Here is a 16,777-nt window from a genome sequence, read left to right on the forward strand (position 1 = left end):
GTCTTTTCGTTGGAGCATTTAATCCATTCATGTTTAAGGTAATTATCAACATGTATGTTCCTATTACCATTTTCTTAATTGTTTTGGGTTTGTTTTTGTAGGTCCTTTTCTTCTCACGTGTTTCCCACTTAGAGAAGTTTCTTTAGCATTTGTTGTAGGGCTGGTTTGGTGGTGCTGAATTCTCTTAGCTTTTGCTTGTCTGTAAAACTTTTGATTTCTCCATTGAATCTGAATGAGATCCTTGCCAGGTAGAGTAATCTTGGTTGTAGGTTCTTCCCTTTCATCACTTTAAATATGTCATGCCACTCCCTTCTGGCTTGTAGAGTTTCTGCTGAGAAATCAGCTGTTAACCTTATGGGAGTTCCCTTATATGTTATTTGTCATTTTTCCCTTGCTGCTTTCAATAATTTTTCTTTGTCTTTAATTTTTGCCAATTTGATTACTATGTGTCTCGGTGTGTTTCTCCTGCCTGCGACTCTCTGCGCTTCCTGGGCTTGGATGGCTGTTTCCTTTCCCATGTTAGGGAAGTTTTCGACTATAATCTTTTCAAATATTTTCTCGGGTCCTTTCCCTCTCTCTTCTCCTTCTGGGACCCCAGAAGGAGAATGCTAATGTTGTTGCATTTAATGTTGTCCCAGAGGTCTCTTAGGCTGTCTTCATTTCTTTTCATTCTTTTTTCTTTATTCTCTTCTGCAGCAGTGAATTCTACCATTCTGTCTTCCAGGTCACTTATCTGTTCTTCTGCCTCAGTTGTTCTGCTATTGATTCCTTCTAGTGTAGTTTTCAATTCAATTATTGTATTGTTCATTTCTGTTTGTTCTTTAATTCTTCTAGGTCTTTGTTAAACATTTCCTGCATCTTCTCGATCTTTGCCTCCATTCTTTTTCCGAGGTCCTGGATCATCTTCACTATTGTTATTCTGAATTGTTTTTCTGGAAGGTTACCTATCTCCATTTAGTTGTTTTTATGGGGCTTTATCTTGTTCCACCATCTGGTACATAGCCCTCTTCCTTTTGATCTTGTCTCTCTTTCTGTGAATGTGGTTTTGTTTCACAGGCTGCAGGATTGTAGTTGTTCTTGCTTCTGCTTCTGCTGTCTGCCCTCTGGTGGATTAGGGTATCTAAGAGACTTGTGCAAGTTGATGGGAGGGACTGGTGGTGGGTAGAGCTGGCTGTTGCTTTACCGGGCTTAGCTCAGTAAAACTTTAATCCGCTTGTCTGTGATAGGTGGGGCTGGGTTCCCTCCCTGTTGGTTGTTTGGCCTGACGCACCCCAACACTGGAGCCTACCCAGGCTCTTTGGTGGGGCTAACGGTGTACTCTGGGAGAGCTTACGCCGAGGAGTACTTCCCAGAACTTCTGCTGCCAGTGTCCTTGTTCTCACGGTGAGACACAGCCACCCTCTGCCTCTGCAGGAGACCCTCCAGCACTAGCAGGTAGGTCTGGTTCAGTCTCCTATGGGGTCACTGCTCCTTCCCCTCGGTCCTGATGCGCACACTGCTTTGTGTGTGCCCTCCAAGAGTGGAGTCTCTCTTTCCCCCAGTCCTGTCAAAGTCCTGCAATCACATCCTGCTAGCTTCTCCTTTGTCTTTGGATGTGGGGTATCTTTTTTGATGAGTTCCAGTGTTTTCCTGTTGATGATTGTTTAGCAGTTAGTTGTGATTACAGTGTTGTCGCCAGAGGGAGTGAGAGCACATCCTTGTACTCCGCCATCTTGAACCAGTCTTGCCTCTTCTTCCATCTTTCAAGCTATTTATGTGTTTTAATCTAATGTATGTGTCTTCTAGAAGGCATATAGTTGGAACGTGTTTTTTTTTGTCCATTCTGCCAATCTCTGCCATTTAATTGGACAGTGTAGTACATTTACATTTAATATAGTTAGTGATACTTCTGCCATTTTGCTATTTATTTTGTATATTTTGTATATTTCTTAGGTCTTTTTTGTTTCTAAGTTCCTCCATTTCTTTTGTGTTATATAGATGTTTTCTACTGTGCCATTTTAGTGTCCCCCCCCTTAACTGTATGTGTTTGATTTATAATGATTTACTTTGGGTTAATCCACCTAATGTCAACAACTTTGCTTCTATATAGTTCCATCCTTGCGTTCTGTATGCTGTTTTTGTTACAATTTACATCTTTATGTATTTTACATCCAACAAAATAATTTCTAATTATTGCATTATGCAATTGTGTTTTAAATCACATAGAAAAAAAGGGAGTTATAAACAAAAATGTGTTTATAACCCTGCCCTGCTTTTATTTATAATGTTAGGCTAAGCCTAATTTCTCATAAGGCTGCTGAAACAAGACTGAAACATTTAAGTAAACCTTTACTAAATGGTTGTATACTGAGGGTAAAAAAAAAGAAACCAGAAGAATAAGAATCAGACAGCTTAGTCTAATAATATTCCTTCCTCTCCAGCCTGTGTCCCATTTTAGGACCTGGCATATATATATATTTTAATATTTATTTATTTATTTGGCTGCGTCAGATCTGCATCGGAGTCACAGATTTGTGAGTTATTAGCATAGTGGTTTTAGTGTTTAGTTTCCGTTAAAACAATGGAAATGGATAAAATGAAAAGAGTATATTTTTAAAGGTGTCTGGAATGTAACTTGTTAATAAATGTGGAATTAGTTGCTGGGTAGATGAATGAATGACTGAATGAATGTTAACTGCTTCTTGTGAGGTAATTATTAATTTTACAGATCCTGTTTCATCTTGTTTGGGTTGAACTCTTATTCTGCCTTAGCTCTTTTTAGACCATTTGATTCTAAAGCTCTTTTGATACCCTTTTAAAGGGAGAATTATTATTAATGATTATAAGTTTACATTTTTTGTAAAGTAAAAAGATTTAAGAAAGAGATATACAAAAAATAGTTTTCATCAAACTTGAATATGAATAATGAGTGAATCAGTGCCCCTTTTTAACTTTTTGGTGGTTTATCACTAATTACAGGAAAAAATCTCTTTATGTAAAGTGGAAATTATTTTTTAAGTTTTATGTATTGGAGAGTGTAGGTTCATAAAACTTCGCATTACAGTCAAGTATTCTCAGGGCCTGTATATTGACATCTTATTATGTTGTTTTTATTAATATAATATTTATTTGAAGGTAAAATGAAAAATAATTTTAATTTAACCTTACTGTATTTTGTCAACTTGATTAATTGCTTCTTTTAAGTTACTTGGTCTAGAATTCCTTTAATACTCACGTTTGGGAGTGGAATAGGTTTTAAGTGTTTCGTGATTAATCACTACCATATTGTATGGAGGGTTACCTATTACTTCTAAAATTTAGGACCAATTTATCAAATCATGTGTAATTGTGTATTACATTACATTTATTGATGTTTGATAAATTTGGTTATTCTTTCTATACCTTTGTGAGATAGGGTTCTATATTTTAATTAAAATTTAAAGGTGAAAAATCTCCGTGAGAAAACCAGCATAATTAAGACCTGAGCAATTGGTTTGAGATGCATTCTTGTGACTCAGATTCTTTGCTATTCCTCAGTCTACCAGATCCCACCAGATTCCACCAGCTCAAGGCTTTAACCTAGAATTTACCATCTCCTTTTAGAATAGAAGGACTGATAAAATGTTATTGGATTTAAGGAATATCACTATACTAAAGATAATTACATGTTTAATCTGAGAGATGCTTTTAGAATTGTCTCTTAAAGTGTTGTAGTGTTGTAAAGAAATCATTCCTATTATTAGATTTTTGAAGTGATGTGCATTCTATGTTTTGACATAGTTAGCTGAAAGTAAGATGGTTGGAGAATATATAAACTGTAAAGAAAGCATCTTTTCTTCCCAGTATTGTGTGTCAAATGCCTCTTTTTCTCAGAGGCAAAAATAGATTTTTTTTTTTTTAAATCACTGGTTGTTTCTAGCGATGTCACAATTCTGTGAGCTGGTAGCAAGGGTAATATAGGGAGCGGCAGAGGCAGAGAGATCAGGGTAAAGGGGTATTTTGTTTTTTAGAAAAGGTGTAATCAGGTTTATTTAATACAGGTTAATGAACTGTTGATAGCGTATATGGGTCAGAGTTACAAAAAAGATTTTGGGGAAGAGAATAGATATTAAAAGGTGGTTTTCTAGATAGAAGGGACCTAAAAAGGAAAGATTTGCCATAGAGGTTTTGGGTTGAACCCTGGAAAGAATCAAACCTGATCAGACTTGAGGTTGTTCTTAAAAAAAAGTATTTTTTCCCCCTACTTTTCACCTTTTTATGTGATTGCATAATATATGGGGCCTGGTAACAAAGAAAAAATAACCTCATTGGATGACAGTGAATAATGAACTGACCCAGAGAAAGATGAAATACAGAAGCAACTGCAAAAGCCTTACGCTGTTTTGTGCTGAAGACTTGTTAGGGAGTGAAATAATGTGGAAAGCCTGTGGTTATAGGATCATGGTCTTTGGAGGAGGACTAATAGAAACAGCTACCTTTATTGAGTACCTGCACTCCATATTCATGCAGCATTATTCCCATTACAGATAAGAGAAGGGAGCCACAGGGGTAGGGAAGAGGGATTCAAATTCTAAACCCAAGGTTTCATCAGTGGTTTTCAAACTTTAATAAAGCAGCAGATCCATTTTTTTCCCCAATAGGGAAATCTTATATGGAACTCAATATACTCTATGGAAAAAGCCTAAACTGGTTGAATCAGGGTAAGAGCACCTGATTCAGCTTCTTCTTTGGCCTTCTTTCCTTACTCTCATTTTCAGAAGCTCTGAGGCATCTCTGTAGAACTCTGGTTGGAAAATCATTAAATTTCACCATACTACTTTCCTTCATCACTTGGTGATAGTGGTTGAAAATTGCCAGAAAAATACCCTCTGATACCTGCTGTTTGGTGATAGTCTGGTACCCATTTCATGAAAAGGGTGTTAGTAGTATTTACATGTAAACTTGTACTTATGTTTGTGTCTTAATCTGTTGGGGCTGCTATAACAAAATACCATAGACTGGGTGGCTTAAACAACAAACATTTTTCTCACAGTTCTGGAGGCTGGGAACACCAAGATAAAGATGCCACGGATCTGGTGTGTGGTGAGGGCACACTTCTGGTTCATAGTCTTCTCATTATAACCTCACGTGGTAGAAGTGTCAAGGGAGCTTGGAGCCTCTTTTCTAAGGTCACTAATACCATTTCTGAGGGCTCCACTCTTAGGAGCTAATCACCTCCAAAGGGCCCTACTTCCAGATACCATCACATTGGGGATTAGGTTTCAACACAAGAATTTTGGGGTTGCAGGGGGACACAGAAAAATTCAGTGTATAGCAGTTTGTAATCAACACTTTTTATCAAAAGTGTATTTTTAAGAGGTTAATTTTCTTTGTCTTGAAGGTTGTGGCAGCATTGCCTGAAGATATGAGACCAGGTTCTAACTTCTATGGTTTTCCATGGGAATTAGTGATATGTGCAACTATTGTTGGATTTTTTGCTATTCTCTTGTTTTTGTGGAGAAGTTTTCGATCGGTAAGTAACCAGTGCTCTATATACTAAGAGAATGTTCGTTCTGTCTTCATGTTGAACAAGTAATATGAGAAACATATCTTTTGTTTTAAGGAAACAGGTTATTGTTATGTGGGCTACTCATGTTAATGTGTAGCTACTAGAAACTGAATATGGATTTAGAGGAATTTTTTAAAGTGTAAAAATTAAAAAAATTCTCTGTAGGAGTATTCCACACTAATACTAAAACCCTACCTCTATTTCTTTTTTTTTTTAATTTTTATTGGAGTATAGTTGATTTACAATGTTGTGTAAGTTTCAGGTGTACAGCAAAGCTTACCTTTATTTCTTACTTGCTTATTATTTGGGGTCTGTGTTTATTTTTAACAGTATACTAAACATCTGTGAATATACCACCCAACCTGGAATCAAAGACATTGACTGTCACCTATATTTAGGTGATCCTCCCTCATTTCATCCCCTTCCCTCCCTGTACTAGAGGTAGTCCTGTTCTGGATTCTGTGTTAATTATTCCCATACCTTAAAAAAATTTTTTTTTGGTTGTATGTACACAAATCCTTCAGAAGTGTAGTAATTTTGCTTAGTCTCATGCCATATATCATGTTTTGGAACTTTTTTACTCCATCCTATATTGCTAAGATTCATCCATATTTTTGACCCGTTTTGATTGATTTAAGAATATTGTAAGAATATACTACAATTAATTTATATATTTTATGGTCTTGGGCCTTTTGATTTGTTTCCATGTCTTTTTCTATTACAAATAATGCTGCTGGGTAGTTTTTTATACTTGTTTCCTGTTGTATATTTGTAAGTTTCTCTTGGGAATATACTAGGTGTGAAATTACTGGGTTATATAGTATATTTGAAGTTCTGCTTTTAAAACGTAATACCAAATTCTTTTCCAAATTGTACCAATTTATACTCCCAACAGTAGTATATAAGAGGTCCTAGAGATCCATTTGATCTGTGTCATCTCCAACACTTGTTATTGTTGAAATTCTTTATTTTTGCCACTTGAATGGTATCTTAACCATGGTTCTGATTTGTATTCCTTGATCACTAGTGAGATTGAAAACTCAGTACATTTATTGGCCATATGTATTTTTTCTTCAGGGAAATATTTATGTCTTATACCCATTTTTCTTTTGAGTAGTTTGTTGTTTGTTTGTTCTTTTTTATTTGTAGGAGTTCTTTATATATTCTTGATGATATCCTTGTTGATTATCTATATTGCATATGTCCCAGTATGAAACATCTTTTCATTTTTCTTAAGATGTTTTCTGATGAGTAGAAATTCTTAATTAAAACAGTTTTCTTTTAGCACAGAATTGCTTGATCCATCTTGAGTTGACTTTTTGTTTAGTGTGGGGTAAGCAGTTGGTGTAATTCCCCACCCCCCTTCCCCCACAATATAACCTTTTTCCCAGCTTTGTTTATTGAATAGTCTCCCTTCCCATTCATCTGCCATGCTACATATGAGAGTTTGGCATACATGTAGACTTTTTCTGTGCTCTTTATGTTCCTGATTATTATTGAAAGCAGATACATGTATATCATTCTATATCCATTCATTATTAGGTTAAGCTTGCTAATTGACTAATTTGTGGTGTTCATGTATTACATATTCTTGCTTTTTTTTTTTTGTTTCCTTCATCTGTCAAGAGTGAAGAGAAGTTGGCTGAATTCCACTGTCATGATGGATTTATCAGTTACTTTCTGTAGTTTTGTCAATTCTTGCTTTACATATTTTGAGGATATTTTGTTAGGTGGATACATGTTTAGAATTGCTATATCTCTTCTTGGTGGATTGAATCTTTTATCAATATCTTGTGACCCTCTATAACTCTTCCGATACTTTTGTCTTAAAGTCTCTTATCTGATGTTAGTATAGCCAGACCAATTTTCTTTTTGGTAATATTTCATGTGTCTTTTTCCATCCTTATATTTTCCAGTCTTTCTGTGGTCTTTTACTTAATTTATGTCCTGTATGAATTTCTTTTTTTATTTTTATTTTTTTGGAGTATAGTTGATTTACAATGTATTAGTTTCCGGTGTACAGCAAAGTAATTCAGTTCTGTATGAATTTCTTTTATATAATCTGAAAATCTCTTTTTTCACTGAGTTTAGTGTATCTACATATATTATGATTATTGATTACTGATGTATTTGGACCAGTTTCTTCTAGCATACTTTATTAATTTGTTCCACTTTTAATGTTTCTTTTCTACATTTGTAAGTAAATCTTCCTTCTGAGAAAACAAAAACCTTATTTAGCATACTCTCACATCCCTTGGTCTCTTTCACTTTCCAACCCCCTTTCATATTGGTATAATCTAGAATTTTGTTTCTAAAAATATTTCCTTTTCCATTTCTTCGTTTTTTACTTTCTCCTTCACCCCTTCTCCAGTCCTCAAGACAACAAGAAATATTACCAAGATATCTGATCACCCATAATTGACATATCTCTTGCAGGGGCTCCTGAATTTAATTCTTCCCATATTTGAATACTTCTTTCTAGATTGTTTTCAGTGTTGGTCTTTGTGTGGCAAACCTTTTGTATGCTTGAGGATGTTTGAATTAAGTCTTCACGCTGAAATGGTAATTTGTTTGATATAAGCATTCTGCGTCCAAAGTTCTATCCTTTTACTTCCTTGTCTTTTTACATCTAATGTTACTTGTTGAAAGGTCTAGTGTCAATGTGATTCTTATTCATTTGTAAGTGATCTGTTCTCTATGGAGGCTTTTAATTTGATATCCTTATTTCAATATAATATGTTCAGGTTTGATTTTTTTTCCTATTTTCTTTAAATTCTCTTGAATATTTAAATATGAAATCTTTTATCTTTTTTAATTCTGGGAAGTTTCTTCTGCATTTTACATTTTTCTTTCTTCTTTGGGACTATTATTTTTTTAAGATGTTGGTTCTTCTACTTCTCACTTCCCTCTTAACTTTTTTTTCCTTTTTTTTTAATGGTTTACTGTTACCTTTTGAGATAGTTTCTGAATCTGATGTTTCAGTTCACTAATTGTTCCTCATCTATACCTACTATATTGTACCTTGACTTTCTTTTTAAATTTATTTATTTTATTTTTATTTTATTTTTGGCTGCGTTGGGTCTTGTTGCGCGCGGGCTTTCTCTAGTTGCGGCAATCGAGGGCGACTCTTCGCTTTGGTATGCAGACTTCTGATTGCGGTGGCCTCTCCTGCCGTGGAGCACAGGCTCTAGGCACGCAGGCCTCAGCAGTTGTGGCTCGCGGGCTCAGTAGTTGTGGCTCACGGGCTCCAGAGCGCAGGCTCGGCAGCCATGGCACACAGGCCTAGCTGCTCCGCGGCATGTGGGATCCTCCCAGACCAGGGCTTGAACCCGTGCCTTCTGCATTGGCAGACAGATTCCTAACCACTGCACCATCAGGGAAACCCTGTACCTTGACTTTTAAATCTTGTTTTATTTAATTTTATTCCTATATATCTTCTGTAGATCATTTAAGTCCCCACTGTTTTCTCTACTTAGATTACCTTAGTCCTAAACCTGATCCCCTTATAAATGGAATTTTTCCTTCATTGTTTGAGAGAGAGATTAAAGAAGAAAAAAGTTTTTATACTTTATAGTCAGCAGATCCATGGCCGCATGGTAACATTTTTCAAACTGTGTTATTTTGGATATTAGTACTGGGGAGATGATATAGGGGCTTCCTTAAGTAGTTTGTTTTAGGGTCAAATATGTTTGAGGAGCAGTGGGCTAAATGAAATGAAACAGATACCTTTAAGGTAGATTTATTTCAGAGCCTTTAATATGCTAATACACAATGTGACTCTCCAGTAGGAGGACTTTCATATGTATTTTTCTCATTGGAAATAGAACACTTTTTGGCAAACTTACATTTATACTAAGGCAATAACAAACCTTTTGTTTCTAAGTTGGCAGTAGAAGTTAAATAAATTATATGTGCTTGAATGTGTGTGTGTTTTAATGTAATTTTTGTTAAAAATTTGTTTCAGGTTAGAAGCCGGCTTTATGTGGGTAAGCTCGTTTTTCTATTTTAGATCTCATCATTGTTGTTTACAATTAAATCAACTTAAAAACATGATAGCATTAACTCTGTTTTTAGGAAGAGAGAAAAAGCTTGCTGCAGAACTTTCTACACTGATTGAAGAAAAATGTAAACTACTTGAAAAATTTAGTGTTGTTCAAAAGGAGGTAAGACATTTTTGAAAATGTTGCCATTCGTGTTAGAATCAGAAGACTTGATACTTTTCAATGCAGCTACTTCTGTGTAAGTTGAAGATCACTCATGCTTTGTTTGCAAAGTATGAGACTTCAGTGGCTTTCATATTACCAGTCTAAATTTTAACCATTGCGGTAGGTGCATAGTGATGTCTCATTGTGGTTTCAATTTTCATTTCCCTAATGAGGTTAATCACCTTTTAATGATTATTGGCCATTTGGATATCCTTTTTGTCATGTTGCCTAGTTGTTGTTTTTTTTTCACATTTTAAAAAGTATGCTTATCTCTCTTTTTCCTTTTGATATGTAGGATTTTTTCCTATATTTTGGATACAAGTCCTTTGTCAGATATACGTATTGCAAATATCTTCTTCCACTCTGTGGTTTGCCTTTTTATTTCAAATGGTGTCTTGGTAAGCATAAGTTCTTAATTGTAACATAGTCTAATTTTTCAGTCTTTTCTTTTGATGACTGTTATTTGTTTCCTACTTAAATATTTTTTGTGTACTCAAGAGTATGAAGATATTCTTCTGTGTTATCTTTTAGAAACTTAATTTTTTTACTCATTTAGTCTTTGTATTAGTTTGCTAGGACTGCCATAACACAATACCACAGACTGGATGACTTACATAGAAATTAATTTTTTTCACAGTTTTGGAGGCTAGAGGTCCAGGATCAAGGTGTTGGCAAGTTTGGTTTCTTTTGAGGCTTATCATTTTGACATAACTGGTCATCTTCTTGCCCTCTCCTCACATTGTCTTTTCTCTGTGCAGGTGCATGTTTCTGATGTCTCTCAGTGTGTCCAAATTTCCTCTTCTTGTTAGGGCACCAGTAAGATGGATTAGGGCCTATCTTAATCCAAGGGGCTCATTTTAACTTAACAACCTTTATTTTTTTAAAATTTTATTTATTTTTGGCTGTGTTGGGTCTTTGTTGCTACCTGCGGGCTTTCTCTAGTTGCGTCAAGCAGGGGCTGCTCTTCATTGCGGTGCGCCGGCTTCTCATTGCAGTGGCTTCTCTTGTTGCGGAGCACGGGCTCTAGGTGTGTGGGCTTCAGTAGTTGCAGCATGTGGGCTCAGTAGTTGTGGCTTGCGGGCTCTAGAGCGCAGGCTCAGTAGTTGTGGCGCACGGGCTTAGTTGCTCTGTGGCATGTGGGATCTTCCCAGACCAGGGCTTGAACCTGTGTCCCCTGAATTGGCAGGTGGATTCTTAACCACTGCGCCTCTGGGGAAGTCCTAACTTAATGACCGTTAAAGGGCCTGTCTCCAAATACAGTCACATTTTGAGGTATTGGGGCTTCAACATACACATTCTGAGGGGAAACAGTTCAGCCCTAAATTAATCAGTCTTTAATCCATCTAGAATTGAATCTGTGATGGTGTGATTGGTGGTTAGTATTCAATATTTTTCATGTGGCTATTGAATTTACCAGTACCATTTATTAAAAGACCATCTTTTCCTTTTGTTCTGTAGTGTCGTAGTCTTAAGTCATGTGACTGTATATATCTGAGGCTGTTTCCATAATATTTTCTATTCTGTTGGTCTGTTTTTTTTAAAAAAATATATCCTTGCACCAATACCATACTTTTTTTTTTTTTAATTAAAAAAATTTTTTTAACATCTTTACTGGAATATCATGCTTTTTAAAGTCTACCTAGCACGTCTTGATGTCTGACAGTATAAACCTCCAGGTTTGTTTTTCAAGATTTTCTTGGCCATCTTGGCCCTTTGTATTTTTGTGTAAATTTAAAATCACTTCATCAGTTTACACATGCACACATACACATAGCCTCTTAGGAGTTTGGGATTGCATTGAATATATAGATTAATTTGGAGAGAATTTACGTTTTTACAGTGTTGAGTGTTTATCCGTGGGCTGTGGTATATCCCTCTATTTATGTCTTTTCAAAATTCTCTCAGTATTGTTCATACATTTTTGTGTTGAGGTCTTGTACATCTTTTCTTAGATTTATTCCCTGGTATCTGATGATTTTTGAAACTATTATAAATAGTATAGTTTTTTTAACAGCTTTTTGGGGGTATGATTCACATACTATACTATTTATTTAAAGTGTACAAATAAATGGCTTTTAGTATATTCACAGAGTTGTATGTCCACCACAAAATATTTTCAAACATATTTTTTACATCCCAAAGAAACCCTGTACCTCTTAGCTGTCACCCTTCACCCAGTCTCCCCTACTGGTAAGCCCTAGACAGCTTATCTACTTTCTGTCTCTATAAACTTGCCTACTCTAGATTCCATTTTACATAAATGGAATGATACAACATGTGCTTCCTTGTCACTAGCTTTTTAAGCCTAGCATAATGTTTTCAAGATTCATCCATGTTGTACTATGTATCAATACTTAATATCTTTTTTTGCCAAATAATATTCCCTACCACAACTGATATATCCATTTTTCAGGTGGTGGACATTTGGGTTGTTGTACTTTCTGGCTGTTATAAATGATGCTGTTGTGGACATTCTTGTACAAGTTTTTGTGTGGATATATGTTTTAAATTCTTTGAGGTATATACCTAGGAGTAGAATTGCTGGATCTGTATTTAACTTTTTGAAGAACTGCCAGATTGTGTTTCACAGTGGCTGTGCTAGTTTATATTTCCACCAGCAGTTTGTGAATGTTGCATTTTCTCCACATCTTTCCCAACACTTTTTTTTTTGGGGCCACGCCATGCAGCATGCGGGACCTTAGTTCCCTAACCAGGGATCGAACCCGTGCCCCCTGCAGTGGAAGCGTGGAGTCCTAACCACTGGACCCCCCGCCGGGAATTCCCTCCCAACACTTGTTATTATGTCTTTTTGATTATAGCCATCCTAGTTGATGTGAAGTGTTGTCTCAATGAGGTGTTTTTTTTTATTTTTTTTATTGAAGTATAGTTGGTTTACAGCGTTGTGTCAGTGAGGTTTTAATTTGCGTTTCCCTGATGGCTAGTGATGTTGAACATCTTTTCATTTGCTTATTGGCATTTATATATTTTCTTTAGAGAAATGTCTACTCAGTTCCTTTGCCTATTTTTATTTTTAATTTTTAAAAATTAATTAATTAATTAATTTTTGGCTGTGTTGGGTCTTTGTTGTTGCGCGCAGGCTTTATGTAGTTGCAGTGCATGGGGGCTACTCTTCGTTGCATTGCGCAGGCTTCTCATTGCGGTGGCTTCTCTTTGTTGCAGAGCGCAGGCTCTAGGCGCACGGGCTTCAGTAGTTGTGGCATGCGTCCTCCATAGTTGTGGCTTGCGGGCTCTAGAGTGCAGGCTCAGTATTTGTGGCATATGGGCTTAGTTGCTCCATGACATGTGGAATCTTCCCAGCCCAGAGCTCGAACCCGTGTCCACTGCATTCGCAGGCGGATTCTTAACCACTGCGCCACCAGGGAAGCCCCCTTTGCCTATTTTTAAATTGGGTTATTTGTCTCTGTTATTGAGTTCTAACTTTATATATTATAGATATGAGCCCCTTATCAGATGTAATTTGCAAATATTTTCTCTTATTCTGTGGCATGTTCTCCTCACTTTCTTGGTGGTATCTTTGAAGCATAGAACTTTTTAATTTTGATGATGCTCAGTTTATCTATTTTTTTCTTTTGTTGGTTATGCTTTTGGTGTCATTTCTAAGAAACTATTGCTTAAAACAAGGTCACAAAGATTTACATCTGTGTTTCCTTCTAAGAGTTTTATGCGATTAGCTCTTATGTTTAGATCTTTGATCTGTTTTGAATTAATTTTTGTATATTGTGTTAGGTAGGGGTCCAGCTTTATTTTGGGCATGTGGATATCCAGTTGTCTTAGCACTGTTTGTTGAAATGACTAATCTTTCCCCATTGAATTGTTGTGGCATCCTTGTTGAAAATCAATTGACCATAATTGTGAGGGTGCATTTCTGGGCTCTCAGTTGTATTTCATTGATTTATATGTCTATCCTTAATGCCAGTTTCACACGGTCTTGATTTGTGTAGCTTTGTAGTAAGGTTTGAAATTGGGAAGTATAAGTCCTCCAACTTTTCAAGATCATTCTGAGCCTTTTGCATTTTCTATGAATTTTAGGATCAGCTTGCAATTTCTGCAAATAAATTAGCTGGGATTTTGATAGGGCTTATGTTGAATCAGTAGATCAATTTGGCGTTATTGCCATCTTAGTAATATTATGTCTTCTGATCCATGAATATGGGATGCCTTTCCATTTAATTAGGTCTTCTTTATTTCTGTAATATTTTGTAGTTTGCAGAGTATTAGGTTTACACTTCTTTTGCTAAATTTATTTCTAAGTATTTTTTTCTTTTTGATACTGCAAATGGAATTAAAAATTATCTTTTATTTGCTCGTTGCTGGTATAGTGTTTATTCTCTTGTTATTTTCTAAACATTTATGGGACCTTTAGAGAGGTCTGCTCTTTTATTTCTGATATTAGGTTGATTGTCCTTCTTTCTCTCCTTGTCATCTTTTCCTTGACAGTGGTTTATCAACTTTTTTAGTGTTTCCAAAGAACAATCTTTCAGCTCAGTTGATTTTTTTTACTTTATTTGCTTTCTAATTCATTACTATCTTTATTACTTCATTTTTAACTTTTCTTTGGTTTACTTGCTTTTCTTTTTTATCACTTCTTGGGATAGATGCTAAAATCATTGAGTTTTTAGCCTTCTTTTATAATTTCTGCATTAAAGTTACAATTTACTTGGCAAGTTTGGCTTTTATTAAAGCATCTGTTAGTTTTGATATGTCATGGTTTCCTGATCATTCAGTGTAAAATATTTTAAAAATTTTATTGTGATATTTTCTTTGAGACATTTGTTATTTGTTAGGATATTTATTACTTTCCTAATGTATGGGGATTTCCCAATAGTTTATTTGTTATTAAGTTTTAGCCTAATTCTACCTAATTATATTTAATTCAGAGAATATTCTTTGTATGATTTCGCTCCTTTATTTGTTGATACTTAATTTCTGGCTTTGCATAAGATTGATTTTGGTAAATGTTTCATATACAATATAAATACATACATATTATTATCCTTGTGTCAATACCATACCATTTTATTTACTAGTTTATTGGTATATAAATACAAAAATTGTCACTTGTTAACTTTTTATTCATATTGTCTATTGGTTATTGAGAGAAATATGTTAAAATTTCCCATTAAGATTGTAGGTTCGTTGTTCTCTTTTAGTTTTATTATTTTTATGTATATTGAGGTTATGTTAGATGCATATAGATTTAAAATTATTTATTTTCTTACTTAGATTGACCGTTTTATCATTATGAATACCCCTGTTTTATTTGTAGTAATTCTTTTTTTTTACATTTTTATTGGAGTATATTTGATTTATTACAAGGTATTGTTAGTTTCAGGTGTACACCAAAGTGAATCAGTTATACATATACATATATCCACTATTTTTTGGATTATTTTCCCATATAGGCCATTACAGAGTATTGAGTAGAGTTCCCTGTCCTATACAGCAGGTTCTTACTAGTTATCTATTTTATATATAGTAGTGTGTATATGTCAGCCCCAGTCTCCAATTTATCCCTCCTTCTCCTTATCCCCTGGTAACCATAGTTTGTTTTCTACATCTGTGACTCTACTTCTGTTTTGTAAATAAGTTCATTTGTACCCTTTTTCTTAGATTCCACATGTAAGCAATATCATATGATATTTGTCTTTCTGTGTCTGACTTACTTCACTCAGTGTGACAATCTCTAGGTCCATCCATGTTGCTGCAAATGGCATTATTTCATTCTTTTTAATGGCTGAGTAATATTCCATTGAATATATGTACCACATCTTCTTTATCCATTCCTCTGTTGATGGACATTTAGGTTACTTCCATGTCCTGGCTATTGTATTGTAAATAGTGCTGCAGTGAACATTGGGGTGCATGTATCTTTTCGAATTATGGTTTTCTCTGGGTACATGCCTAGGAGTAAGATTGCTGGGTCATATGGTAGTTCTATTTTTAGTTTTTTAAAGAACCTCCATACTGTTCTCCATAGTGGCTGTACCAATTTATATTCCCACCAACAGTGTAGAGGGTTCCCTTTTCTCCACACCCTCTCCAGCATTTATTGTTTGTAGATTTTTTGAAGGTGGCCATTCTGACTGGTGTGAGGTGATACCCTCATTGTGGTTTTGATTTGCATTTCTCTTATAATTAGTGATGTTGAGAATCTTCTCATGTGCTTTTTGGCCATCTGTATGTCTTTTTTTTTGAGAAATGTCTATTTAGATCTTCTGCCCATTTTTTGATTGGGTTATTTGGTTTTTTTTTGATAATTGAACTACATGAACTGTTTGTATATTTTGGAGATTAATCCCTTGTTGGTTGCTTCATTTACGGATATTTCCTCCCATTTTGAAGGTTGCCTTTTTGTTTTGTATTTGTAGTAATTGATTTTTTTTTTTTTTTTTTTGTGGTACGTGGGTCTCTCACTGTTGTGGCCTCTCCCGTTGTGGAGCACAGGCTCCGGATGCACAGGCTCAGCGGCCATGGCTCACGGGCCCAGCTGCTCCGCGGCATGTGGGATCTTCCCAGAACGGGGCACAAACCCGTGTCCCCTGCATCGGCAGGTGGATTCTCAACCACTGTGCCACCAGGGAAGGCCTGTAGTAATTGACTTTGATATACAGTGTAACAATCCCAGTTTTCACTTGGTGAACATTTGCGTGGTAGATCTTTTCCCATTATTTTACTTTCAACCTTATTATATACTTTTGTTTAAGCTGTCTCTTTTGGAAACAGCATACAGATGGGTTTTGCTTTTTTTAATCAGTCTAAAAAAATCTTTTAATTAGATTATTTAGTTCATTTGCATTTAATGTAATTTCTAATTTATTAGGGGTCAAATCTACCATCTTAACTGTTTATTTTCTATTTGACCCACCTGTTCCATGTGGCTTTTTCTCTTCTCTTGTTTTCTTCTGGATTGAAATAGTCATTTATTAATTCAATATTTTCTATATCAATACATTTGTTAGTTATAGATTTTATTTTTTTAATGGTTACCTTAGAGATTGCAACATGTATCCTTAATTTATTAAAT

General features: G+C 35.3%; 1 protein-coding gene across 9 annotated transcripts in view; it reads left to right on the top strand.

Annotated features, from left to right (window-relative positions):
* MIA2 (MIA SH3 domain ER export factor 2) overlaps window positions 1–16,777 on the top strand; it is a 100,073-nt gene that overhangs the window by 35,385 nt on the left and 47,911 nt on the right. For 7 of the 9 annotated variants that reach the window (XM_024116603.1, XM_024116605.2, XM_024116619.3 and 4 more), the window contains 3 exons: window positions 5,360–5,491; window positions 9,492–9,513; window positions 9,602–9,690. The exons of 1 other annotated variant lie outside the window; for it this stretch is intronic. In XM_024116603.1, the coding sequence (XP_023972371.1) occupies window positions 5,360–5,491; window positions 9,492–9,513; window positions 9,602–9,690 (243 nt within the window). The remainder of the gene's footprint in view (window positions 1–5,359; window positions 5,492–9,491; window positions 9,514–9,601; window positions 9,691–16,777) is intronic. One more of the 9 variants, XM_024116635.3, reaches the window with a different exon arrangement.

This window comes from Physeter macrocephalus, chromosome 11 (assembly GCF_002837175.3).
Source record: "Physeter macrocephalus isolate SW-GA chromosome 11, ASM283717v5, whole genome shotgun sequence".
Classification (NCBI taxonomy): Eukaryota; Metazoa; Chordata; class Mammalia; order Artiodactyla; family Physeteridae; genus Physeter; species Physeter macrocephalus.